The sequence below is a fragment of the Lithobates pipiens genome, unplaced genomic scaffold (genome assembly GCF_037356315.1).
Source record: "Lithobates pipiens isolate NorthernLeopardFrog02 unplaced genomic scaffold, aLitPip1_a1.2 Scaffold_19, whole genome shotgun sequence".
NCBI classification, from domain to species: domain Eukaryota; kingdom Metazoa; phylum Chordata; class Amphibia; order Anura; family Ranidae; genus Lithobates; species Lithobates pipiens.
In genome coordinates this window covers 247,087,127-247,099,600 of record NW_027507764.1, presented here as the reverse complement: position 1 = coordinate 247,099,600, position 12,474 = coordinate 247,087,127, and the positions used below count along the sequence as shown (strand labels likewise).

Here is a 12,474-nt window from a genome sequence, read left to right as displayed (position 1 = left end):
ATCAAGACCACTAGGGGGTCCGGAATATCCTATCCCCTCACCCCTGAGGGCGGCATATCTATTAAAGGTCTCAACATTATAGTTGGATCCCACATCCCTCACATCCGTGGGGGGTCTCAGATCCCTACTCCCATTTCTGCCTTGGGAAAAGGGTTTTCTAACTTGAAAAAAAGGTTTTTCACCCCTGGACCGCCAGGGTGGGGGAGGGCCAACTGGAGTTATGTGTTGGTAGTGACTTGATGGAGTTGGATACTGTTGATGGTTAGAATTTCGCTATTTCATGTTTTTGAATTTCTGGTCACATGTAAATGCACTGGACTTTTGGGTTACTGAAAGATGTCAAATTCTGTCAACTAACAAATAATTTTTTTATATATATAACCCTTTCATGACTAAGCCTATTTTTGGAATTTGGTGTTTACAAGTTAAAATCCATATTTTTTGCTAGAAAATTACTTGGAACCCCCAAACATTATATATATTTTTTTAGCAGAGGCTCTAGAGAATAAAACGGCGATTGTTGCAATATTTTATGTCACACGGTATTTGCGCAGTGGTGTTTTAAACGCAACTTTTTGGGAAAAGGGACACTTTCATGAATAAAAAAAAAACAAAACAGTAAAATTAGCCCAATTTTTTTGCGAAATGTGAAAGATAATGTTACGCCGAGTAAATAGATACCAAACATGTCACACTTTATAATTGCGCGCACTTGTAGATTGACGACAAAGTACGGTACCTAAAAATCTCAATAGGCGACGCTTTAAAAATTTTTTACGGTTACCAGGTTAGCGTTACAGAGGAGGTCTACTGCTAGAATTATTGCTCTCGCTCTGACGATCGCGGCGATACCTCACATGTGTGATTTGAACACCGTTTACATACGCGGGCGCGACTTCCGTATGCGTTTTCTTTGCTTCGCGAGCTCGCGGGGACGGCGGGCGCTTTGAAATTTTTTTTTTTATTTTTTTATTTTTTTTATTTATTTTTAAATGACTAAATTGTTTAAAAAAAAAAAATAAAAAATTTGATCACTTTTATTGCTGTCACAAGGAATGTAAACATCCCTTGTGACAGTAATAGGTGGTGACAGGTACTCTTTATGGAGGGATCGGGGGTCTAAAAGACCCCCCACCCCTCCTTTACACTTCAATGTATTCAGATCGCCGAAAACGGCGATTCTGAATACCGGATATTTTTTTAAAACCGGCGCCATTGGCAGCCGAGTAAACGGGAAGTGACGTCATGACGTCGCTTCCGTGTTTACGATGAGGAGACTGGAACGAAGCCGATTACGGCTTCGTTCCAGTTCCTCCCCAGCAGCCAGAGCCGACGGATCGCAAATCGGTGCTCCCGATCGAGCGGGAGCACCGGTAACAGCGGCGAGAGGCGGCGGGAGGGGGGGACGTCCCCTCCCGCTCCTCCGGCATAACAGCCGAGCGGCTTTTAGCCGCATCGGTTGTTATGCCTGGATAGCCAATCGCCTGCTGTAAAAAACGGTACCGGGATGATGCCTGCAGGTGCGGGCATCATCCCGGTATAACCCTCGGAAGCCGAGTACGCAGATGTGCGTACGCTCGGCGGGAAAGGGTTAAATTGTTCACTTTATTTGGATTCACTAAACACTTAGGTTTTTTATGATAGTTTATTCATTTATACTTAGTCACACGATACTTTACTTAGTGATAAGCGCTGCACTTTCATTCTTTATTTATATAGCAGTGATTGCTGTATAAATGACAATGGTGTCAAAAATGTCCGATGTGTCCGCCATAATGTCGCAGTCACAATAAAAATCGCTGATCGCCGCCATTACTAGTAAAAAAAAAATAATAAAAAATGATTAATAAAAATGCCATAAAATGATCCTTATTTTGTAAATGCTATAACTTTTGCGCAAACCAATCAATAATCTCTTACTGCGATTTTTTTACCAAAAATATGTAGAAGAATACGTATCGGCCTAAACTGAGGGAAAAAAATGTTTTTTATATATTTTTGGGGGATATTTATTATAACAAAAAGTAAAAAATAATGCGTTTTTTCAAAATTGTCGCTCTATTTTTGTTTATAGCGCAAAAAATTAAAACCGCAGGGGTGATCAAATACCACCAAAAGAAAGCTCTATTTGTGGGAAAAAAAGGATGTCAATTTTGTTTGGGAGCCACGTAGCACGACACAGCGCAATTGTCAGTTAAAGCGACGCAGTGCCGAATCGCAAAAAGTGGTCTGGTCTTTGACCAGCAAAATGGTCCGGTCTGTAAGTGGTTAAAGATCTTACCTATGACATATTTCCTGTGGTGCCAACCCCTGGATTCACACCAGGATATTGTTCTGCCTTCCAGACTCATTAGTCTGGAAGGCAGCTTCCTGCTTCCTAGCATAACCAAAGTAGAAACTACTGAAGCTGACAGCCCATGGTCTTATTTTAGAATGTGGGTCTCAATAGCCAAACCATTAAATTTAGCGTTCGTAAGGAAGGATGGAATATTGGACCTTGCGAAAAAGGTCTGGCCACAGTGGTAGGGACCAAGGGTCCCCTACCACAATCTTTATGATCTTGGCAAACCAAGATGTCCTAGGCCACGCTGGGCCACAAGAATCACCTCCTTCCCTTCTTGTTTGCTCCCGCAAAGAAGGCGCAGAAGCAGAACAGGAGGAAAAGCATAGATCAGTGAAAACTGATCCCATGGAAATAACAAGGCATCTGTTTCGTATGCCATTGAATGCCTTGTCCTTGACACAAAGTTGTCGATCTTGTTGTTGAACCCGGACACTAATAGACCCACATTTGGAACTCCCCATCCTTGGCATATTGACAGAATGATGATGGGTGAAGGTACCATTCTCCCAGAAACAATAGTTGATGACTCAAGTAGTCTGTCTGCCAATTCTCCATTCCTGAAATGAAATTGTTGATAGGCAAGGATTGTTGCTTTCTGCCCAAGACCGAAAAAAAAACACCTCTTTCTGGGCCACACGACTTCTTGTACCCCCTTGGGGATTGATATAAGCCACAGTTGTGGCATTGTCGGATTGAGCCTATGGCATCTGGTATTCCCAGGCAGTTTCCCATCCAGGTACTAACCAGGCCCAACCCTGCTTAGCCTCCGAGAACAGACGAGATCGGGCGCTTTCAGGGTGATGTGGCCGTAGGTTGTATCCTGACAGGACAATAGTGTGAGCATCCAGGCCTCCAGGGCCAGGCGTACTGTCCGAATCTCTAGAATATTGCTGGGCAAGGTCATCTCTGATCTGGACCATTTCCCTTGGACAGATGCTTCTTCCAGGACTGCTCCCCAGCCCAAAGGGCTGGCATCTGTTATCACTTTCCAGGTAACTGGTAGAAAGGATCCTCCTTTTAGAAGATTTTTGGATATCGAACATCAATTGAGGGTCTAATGCACTTTGGCGGATAAACGCAACGAGAAGTCCAGAGTTTTAGATCTTCTTGTTCCAAGTTGACAGAATACTGTTTTGCAGCAGTGCTGAATGGAACTGCACATTTAATACATATGCAAAGATAAATAGAAGGATTCTCCTTTGTTTTGGCCCACCAAATCAGTTCCTTTAAGGAACCGATTCTTTCCTGGGGTAAAAATATCCTTTAGTGGACTATATCTATGATCAGCCCTAAGTACTGCAATCTCCTTGATGGTTTTAAGGAGGATCTTACTAGGTTGAGGATCCAACCCAAGTATTCCAGGTTGCCGACTGCGGTAACCAGACCTTGGTTTAAATGGGGTGCCGATTGACTTATCAAGAGTAGATTGTCTAAGTAGGCTAGTATCGTTATACTTTGAGCCCTTAACCTGGCTAAAGGAGGGGCCAGGATCTTTATACACACTCGAGGTGCAGAAGTTAGCCCAAAAAGGTAGAACTACAAACTGGAAATGAAGATTTTCTACCTCAGCGTAGAAATTTCTGGTGAGTGCGGAAGAATGGCACATGGAGATAAGCATCCTAGACGTTGATAGATGCCAGAAGTTCTCCCCCTTGTAGGAAGGAGACTACTGATTGGATAAATTCCATGCAGAGAGAAAGACTTCTTCTTGTCTGGATCCTTAGGAATGTTTGATCTGAGAAAAAACAAGGAGACGGGAATTCTTGGAATTCCAGATTGGAGCTATTGAGGAAGTCCCCCATTCATCTTCCTGTCAGATCTATGAGAACTGCAGAAGAATTCCCCCTTTTAAGCTAGCGGGCACCTCCTGATAAGGAGGCTACAGCATCCCCTAGGGTTAAATCTGCCAAGAGGGGGGAGTTTTGGACTTCAAATGAGGCACAATAAATGTACCTCCATCCTTGGTTCAAGTACATAAGAAGTGAATGTGGAACTTTAAATGAGGCAATTGACTTGTGGAGGTAGAGTATTTTGGTAAACATTTTTATCATAACACTAGTAAAAAAGTATTTTCATATATACATGCACACATGGTATAAACATAATGGATACATATATGTCAGCTTGGCAGCATATGAGAGAAAGTAAACATAGATGAATGTAATACAAGGTATTTCATATTTGCAGGCATTGGTACACCATATGCAAAAGAGCTGCTATAAGATAGGTACACATACACATTAATAGTTACATAGTACTCAATACATTTTGAATGTATGAAAGATGTATATGGGCCAGTGAATAAGTAATGAGCCAGAATTAACTGAGCACCCCATGGAAACTTAACGTGTTTCATGGCTATATGCCATTCATCAGGAGTTGGGTACAGAAGTAAACTGGAAATACAAATACAGTGGTGTGAAAAAGTGTTTGCCCCCTTCCTCATTTCCTTTTCCTTTGCATGTTTGTCACACTTAAGTGTTTCGGAACATCAAACCAATTTAAACAATAGTCAAGGACAACACAAGTAAACACAAAATGCAATTTGTAAATGAAGGTGTTTATTATTAAAGGTGAAAAAAAATCCAAACCATCATGGCCCTGTGTGAAATAGTGATTGCCCCCCTTGTTAAAACATACTATAACTGTGGTTGTCCACACCTGAGTTCAATTTCTCTAGCCACACCCAGGCCTGATTATTGCCACACCTGTTCACAATCAAGGCATCACTTAAATAGGAGCTGCTTGACACAGTAAGGTCCACCAGAAGATCCTTAAAAGCTACACATCACGCCGAGACCCAAAGAAATTCAGGAACAATTGAGAAAGAAAGTAATTGAGATCTATCAGTCTGGAAAGGGTTATAAAGCCATTTCCAAAGCTTTGGGAATCCAGTGAACCACAGTGAGCCATTATCCACAAATGGCGAAGACATGGAACAGTGGTGAACCTTCCCAGGAGTGGCCGGCCGCCCAAAATTACCCCAAGAGCGCAGCGACGACTCATCCAAGAGGTCACAAAAGACCCCACAACAACGTCCAAGGAACTGCAGGCCTCACTTGCCTCAGTTAAGGTCAGCGTTCATGCCTCCACCATCAGGAAAAGACTGGGCAAAAATGGCCTGCATGGCAGAGTTCCAAGGAGAAAACCACTGCTGAGCAAAAAGAACATCAAAGCTCGTCTCAATTTCTCCACAACACATCTTGATGATCCCCAAGACTTTTGGGACAACATTCTGTGGACCGATGAGACAAAAGTGGAACTCTTTGGAAGGTGTGTGTCCAAGTATATCTGGCGTAGAAGGAACACTGCATTTCATAAAAAGAACATTATACCAACAGTAAAATATGGTGGTGGTAGTGTGATGGTCTGGGGCTGTTTTGCTGCTTCAGGACCTGGAAGACTTGCCGTGATAAAAGGAACTATGAATTCTGCTGTCTACCAAGAGATCCTGAAGGAGAATGTCCGACCATCTGTTCGTGTACTCAAGCTGAAACGAACTTGGGTTCTGCAGCAGGACAATGATCCTAAACACACCAGCAAGTCCACCACCGAATGGCTGAAGAAAAACAAAATGAAGACTTTGGAGTGGCCTAGCCAAAGTCCTGACCTGAATCCTATTGAGATGTTGTGGTATGACCTTAAAAAGGCCGTTCATGCTCGAAAACCCTCTAATGTAACTGAATTAGGACAATTCTGCAAAGATGAGTGGGCCAAAATTCCTCCAGGGCGCTGTAAAAGCCTCATTGCACGTTATCGCAAACGCTTGGTTGCAGTTGTTGCTGCTAAGGGTGGCCCAACCAGTTATTAGGTTTAGGGGGCAATCACTTTTTCACACAGGGCCATGATGGTTTGGATTTTTTTTCACCTTTAATAATAAACACCTTCATTTACAAATTGCATTTTGTGTTTACTTGTGTTGTCCTTGACTATTGTTTAAATTGGTTTGATGTTCCGAAACACTTAAGTGTGACAAACATGCAAAGGAACAGGAAATGAGGAAGGGGGCAAACACTTTTTCACACCACTGTAGATGTATAGTATTAGTAAGTATGTTCTACCCCTTTTTAAAGGGAGAAAAGACCTCATGGGGAAAAAAGGAGATCTATACTCACAGGTCGGCTGGAGCACTGTGCTTGGCTAGCATCGAGGAAGATGGAACCCAAATTGGTTGTCTGTTCCGGAGCTGAGGCAAGGAACCCCACCCCAGCCAATAAAACCTCCACATGGCATGCTTAATCGCCACAATACATTCCACATGTGTGGGGATGATTACAAGTGTGGTGTTCTGGAAAAAAAATGTATACAAATGTGCAAAATATGTATGAAAATGGTGAAAAAATAAAAGTAAGAAAGCCTGATGGTGGAAGCCATCGTGACTGCCTGGAGGCTGATGCCCCAGGCACAAAAAGGAGCTTTAAAAATAAAAAATATATTTACTCCTTTACTTAAAGGGGTAAAGAAAGGGGGTACTTTTCCCAGTAGAATTTCTTTGGGTGAATTATCCAAACATCCTCATATAGCTGTTCCACCGCAAAAGGAAGACAAGCCAGGAGTTTTGGCATGGTGAAAGGAAGTTTATCTTCCACTTATGTGTGTTCCTGCACTCGTGTTTAGCTGTTTATGTTTAAAAACAATGTGCACAGAGCAGGTACAAACCTCCGTAGACATCTCAGCAGCTGTGCGTTTGGCTAGTTTATAAGCCAGCACCTGCATGAGGACCTTGTGGAAGTTCTACAAAAGGAACTCACAAGCAATTATTGCAAGCATAAAGCTGCCAGAATTCTGCGCCTGCTGAGCAGGACATCTAGAACACCTGTTAAACTGGCCTCACAACGATTAAGAAATTACTGTCAGCCAGGCTGCTCAATCTGCCAGAGAAAAAAGTTTTTTATTTTAACAGGAATTCCAACTTTATTTGTTGGATAGAAAAATTGTAGCAGTGCTAAAAAATATAATTTTTTGAATACCACAGTGATAACCATATGATTTAAACAGTGTGATACCACAAATAATAGTGATGCATAAATCAAACTGATAGTACACACAATTGATAAATACATCTGAAAAATTAAAAACTAATGAAAATTGATGAAAAATAGAAAAATATTAAACAAATCATATGAGTGAAAAAATACATATAAATACAAAAGTCCTCAATTGTGGAATAAATCAAAATAAATTGTTTGGTTGGATGCCTAAGCATTTGAGTATTGTCTGCCAGTAACAGCTCTTAATCTCAGAGGATATACTGCATTAACTGCTAATATACCGTCAGGGCCGCTGATAGAAATCATGGGGCCCCGTACAGCCTACCTGACGGGGCCCCCTTCAGCTCCACCCTGGCCCCGCCCCTGGTCCCTCCTTTAGCCCCACCCCTGCCCCACCCATTGCCCCTTCCCAAGACCCCGCCTTGAAACAAAGTGTAGGTTTGTCTACAAGTGATATTTGTTTTCTCCAGTCAGTTATAGGTTTGATTATCCAAAAGAAATACTGTTTTCAGATGAGAACATACCTCTTTAATATCTATATGTAATACAAACCATTAATGAATAAATAAAATGGTATTTTGGAGAGTATTGGCAGGGTATTTATTGCAGAGTATTGGCAGGGTAAGTATTGCAGAGTATTGTCAGGGTATTGCCAGGGTATTGGCGGGGTATTGGCGGGGTAAGTATTGCAGAGTATTGGCGGGGTATGTATTGCAGAGTATTGGCAGGGTAAGTATTGCAGTGTATTGGCAGGGTATTGGCAGAGTAATTATTGCAGAGCATTGGCAGAGTATTGGCAGGGTAAGTATTGCAGAGTATTGGCAGGGTAAGTATAAAGTATTGCAGAGTATTGGCAGAGTATGTATTGCAGAGTATTGGCAGGGTATGTATTGGCAGGGTATGTATTGGCAGGGTATGTATTGCAGAGTATGTATTGCAGAGTATGTATTGCAGAGTATTGCAGAGTATTGCAGAGTATTGCATTGCAGAGTATGTATTGCAGAGTATGTATTGCAGAGTATGTATTGCAGAGTATGTATTGCAGAGTAGGTATTGCAGAGTATTGCAGAGTATGTATTGCAGAGCAGGTATTGCAGAGTATTGCAAAGTATGTATTGCAGAGTATGTATTGCAGAGTATGTATTGCAGAGTATGTATTGCAGAGTATGTATTGCAGAGTATGTATTGCAGAGTAGGTATTGCAGAGTATGTATTGCAGAGTATGTATTGCAGAGCAGGTATTGCAGAGTATTGCAAAGTATGTATTGCAGAGTATGTATTGCAGAGTATGTATTGCAGAGTAGGTATTGCAGAGTAGGTATTGCAGAGTATTGCAGAGTAGGTATTGCAGAGTAGGTATTGCAGAGTATGTATTGCAGAGTATGTATTGCAGAGTATGTATTGCAGAGTAGGTATTGCAGAGTATTGCAGAGTAAGTATTGCAGAGTAGGTATTGCAGAGTATGTATTGCAGAGTATGTATTGCAGAGTATGTATTGCAGAGTAGGTATTGCAGAGTAGGTATTGCAGAGTAGGTATTGCAGAGTAGGTATTGCAGAGTATTTGCAGAGTAGTAGTAGATGTTGAACTTCAAGCATACACCTCACCTGTGTAATTGTTAGCTCTAGCAGGGCAGCAGAGATTACTTCCTCCCTCTTCTTCAGTGTCCACAATAGCTCGATCGCCCGGCCCCTGCACTCTCTGCTCCTCTCACTCTGCTACTTCTTCTCACGCGGAGAGAGAGAGAGAGGAATATCACTCTGCAACACCATAGGGTATGCTGGCCGGGACTTGTGCGGTGTGCGGAGCAGGAGGAGCGGTCGCAGAAGGCGTATTCTTCCGCGCCCGAAATACAACAAATAGTCCCTCCCCTGCAGCCTCATACAGAACAGACTAATCGCATCTAATAAAAAAAAACCTTACCGAACGGGGGTGGGGTTGTGCGGACAATGATTGGTGGAGGAGAATCTTTTTTTTTTTTCTATATTAATTTTGCAGTTCAGGTTGCTCGGGCCCCCCCTGCTGGTCAGGCCCGGTACAGCAGGGCCAGTTGTACTGGCCTATCAGCGGCCCTGTATACCGTACTTAGTAAATTTCCTCCATCATAGGATAAAGTGTAAAAACTTTCTTAGGAGGAAAATAACAGTTATCTGGGAGATCTTCACAGATACAAAAAGGCTTTTCCGACAATAAATGGACAGGAAAGAGCATGCACAGCCTGAGGAAGCTTTAACAAACCCAAACAATCAGTTAAGGGAGCATAAATGTGAGGCACTGAAACCAGCTGGTTCTCCCACATTTGACACCTCAGAAGAGGAGTCATCCATGGTCCCCTGAGGGGATTAGTCTTCTCCCGCCCCTAGTTCCCCCATTTGAGGTTCCTGGGCATGAAAGAGAACCTGTGCGATTAAAGTTGCTAAACTTTTTTCTTTTTTTAAAACCCATCATGGCTGAGGGAAAAAAGAACCTTTGGTAAAATACACAGGGGCTGCAGTGTTGAAAACAAGTGTAAACATTTCATGCCCCTGATACTCACTCTACTCACTCCTTCTCAGGGGAGGATGCCATCTGTAGAGATGAGTAGACTTATCAGAGCTAGAGGGGGAATCCTTTAGCTCTATTTCTGGGGGTGTTTTAACCCCCTTCTGACCTTAGCCCGCTGCACAAAGCAGAGGTACCATCAGAAGAAATGACATGCACTGCTTGAGCAATAGTTCAACGTCAACACTGCTATTAAGGCTCAGCCTGATGCAGCAGTAAATGTGTCAGAGGGAAAAACCTGTGTCACCAAATCTTAAATACCACTTTTGCTTGTGTCCCTCTATAGTTTACAAAATACACATAGAGGTTCTTTTAAAAACAAACCCTCCCATGCTTGATGTCGAAGGATGCCAGCGTCGTGCTAAACCCCGCCCCCCACATCACCTACAGCCCTCTCTTTCAAAAGGAGAATTGGCGGGGGATCCACAAGCCATGAACGGCGTGCCGCAAGCACGTTTTTTTTGTTTTTTTTTACAAAAAATTGCAACGCTTCCTTCCCCAAAGAAGAGGGGCATCTGTGTGGAGAGAGAACCCCCCCAGACTACCGGAGGTCTGTCGTTTGGCCAGAGGAAGAAGCATCTGCTTCAAAACACAACGTGGCTCTGAGAAGCATGAGACGTGAGTACTCAATACAGCCCCAGTGGTGACACATAGACATGACAGCATTTACTAAATTTAAAGGAGACATTTCATAAGAACATTTTTAAAAAATTTCTTAGAAAAAAACACGTACCTTTCCTGCCGCAGGGTTTTCTGTGGTAAACCAACAGACCCAATCTTCACCCTTCATGGTGGGCTCCATTAAACCTTTAGGAGCTGGGGATCCAAAAAGGAAAACCCACAATCCTGGGCCTGCAATAGCACCCAGGCAGTAAAAACTTTATGGCCTTAATACCGAAAAGTGCTGCATCCCAGGGTTCAGCTTCCCAAAGGAGAGCATTCACAGGCAAAAACCTTGTTTCTTTGGAGACGAGGCCCGGGTACCATTCAATACGGCCAAGATTAGACACTCTGAATGGATCCGTCTGCATAGCCAGCCCCAGCAAGGATTGCTCCAGTGGAGCTCAGCACAGTACATCTTTACTCGTGACCAACACCTTAGACACTGGCGAAAAAAACGGAGGTGCTCCCACCTGTGGGAGGGGTTATAAAGGGAGTGCGCTTTTTAATTTAGGGCGTGCCAGTGTCCATCACCTGACGGTGGCCTATAACCCACACTACTATGGCTCTGTGTCCCCTGATGTATGAAAAGAAAAGAGATCAAAGAGCCTGGGGGCTCGTTCATATTTCCTTAAATATATGAGAGATCCAGATATCCTGAGCTGAAGTCCCCCTTTGTGTACAGCAATCAGAAATTGGTAAGGAGCTCAGTCACATGCATATAACATATATGGGATAGGGGCAATACAATGTAAGTGTATACAATAAAATGTTAAGAAAATTTGAATGCAGCTGCTTTAATATCATTTGTATCATTGTATATGTATTATAGGTGACTGTGCTTTTGAAATGACATCTTGCAACTGTGATGCAAATGATGATGTGTGGAGGACAGATGAAGGAGTCATAACGGATAAGTCATCATTGCCAATCAAGGAAATCAGATTTGGAGTGACAGATATGACAAGATCAATGGCATTCTACCATATAGGCAAGCTTCGCTGCTTGGGAACAAGTAAGGTTATCTCTTTGTTTCCAATATATACAGTATTTAGTAAGCTGTGACATATGATTTTTAAGGTAAAGGACCTCTAACACTATTGGGCCTATGCATTTTACCTTTTTATAAGTTTCAGAACCTCCAATCTTAGAGTCGTGTGCTGCTCTCAAAGAAGCTGGAATTAGTGAATCGGGGAAATATGTAATCGACCCAGATGGTGTTGACAAAGGACTTTCTGAATTTGAGGTCTTCTGTGACATGTCAACCCAATCCGGTAACAACACCATACAACTTTTCTTCAACAGCATAATTCAGATTGGCTGAATTTCTAAGCAATGTGGAAGCCTTCATGTTTTGAGTACCAGTGCTGAATAGGGAGTGACTGGGCTGGGGACAGAGAGGCATGTTCCCCCTAAGCAAGTATTAAAAAGATACGTTGGGTTCAAGATGCTCTTCCATTTAGACATTGATCAGAATGGGACCCACATTCTGGCCATCATACAGATAGCCACATGTTGGCCATTATCTAAGTGTACCCCATCCAGACCTACAATTACAGTGTCTGGCAAAGAGAAATTTCCCCTTATGGTTTTGAAATGTCATGTAAAATGCTGCTAAAGGCTGCAAATTAACTAAATGCTGGAAGATTGAAAAATGTGTGTTACAATAAACACCCATGTTTTACATAATAAACACCCATGTTTTACATTGGCCACCAATCTTATTATGGTGCACTCTCCATGTGTTTTCTTCCCAGACCAAAACTTCCTAGCCTTCCATGGTGCTGAATGACCCACATCTATGTAGTAATAAATGTCCCTGCAATTGATTTATAAATGATTGTTGTTTTTTTAATTAGAAGTTTTTAAATTTATTTCTAGAGCCTTTTCTAAATATCTAAAAAAAAGTAAACACATTGAAAGCAAACATCTTTACAAA

At 42.3% G+C, this 12,474-nt stretch overlaps 1 protein-coding gene and 1 pseudogene across 1 annotated transcript in view; one reads left to right on the top strand and one right to left on the bottom strand.

The window, feature by feature from the left end:
• Positions 1-12,474, top strand: part of LOC143996683 (uncharacterized) — a 78,793-nt gene that overhangs the window by 48,278 nt on the left and 18,041 nt on the right. The window contains exons 10-11 of the mRNA XM_077491887.1: positions 11,368-11,550; positions 11,666-11,809. Of these exons, the coding sequence (XP_077348013.1) occupies positions 11,368-11,550; positions 11,666-11,809 (327 nt within the window). The remainder of the gene's footprint in view (positions 1-11,367; positions 11,551-11,665; positions 11,810-12,474) is intronic.
• Positions 3,040-3,158, bottom strand: LOC143999892 (5S ribosomal RNA; annotated as a pseudogene).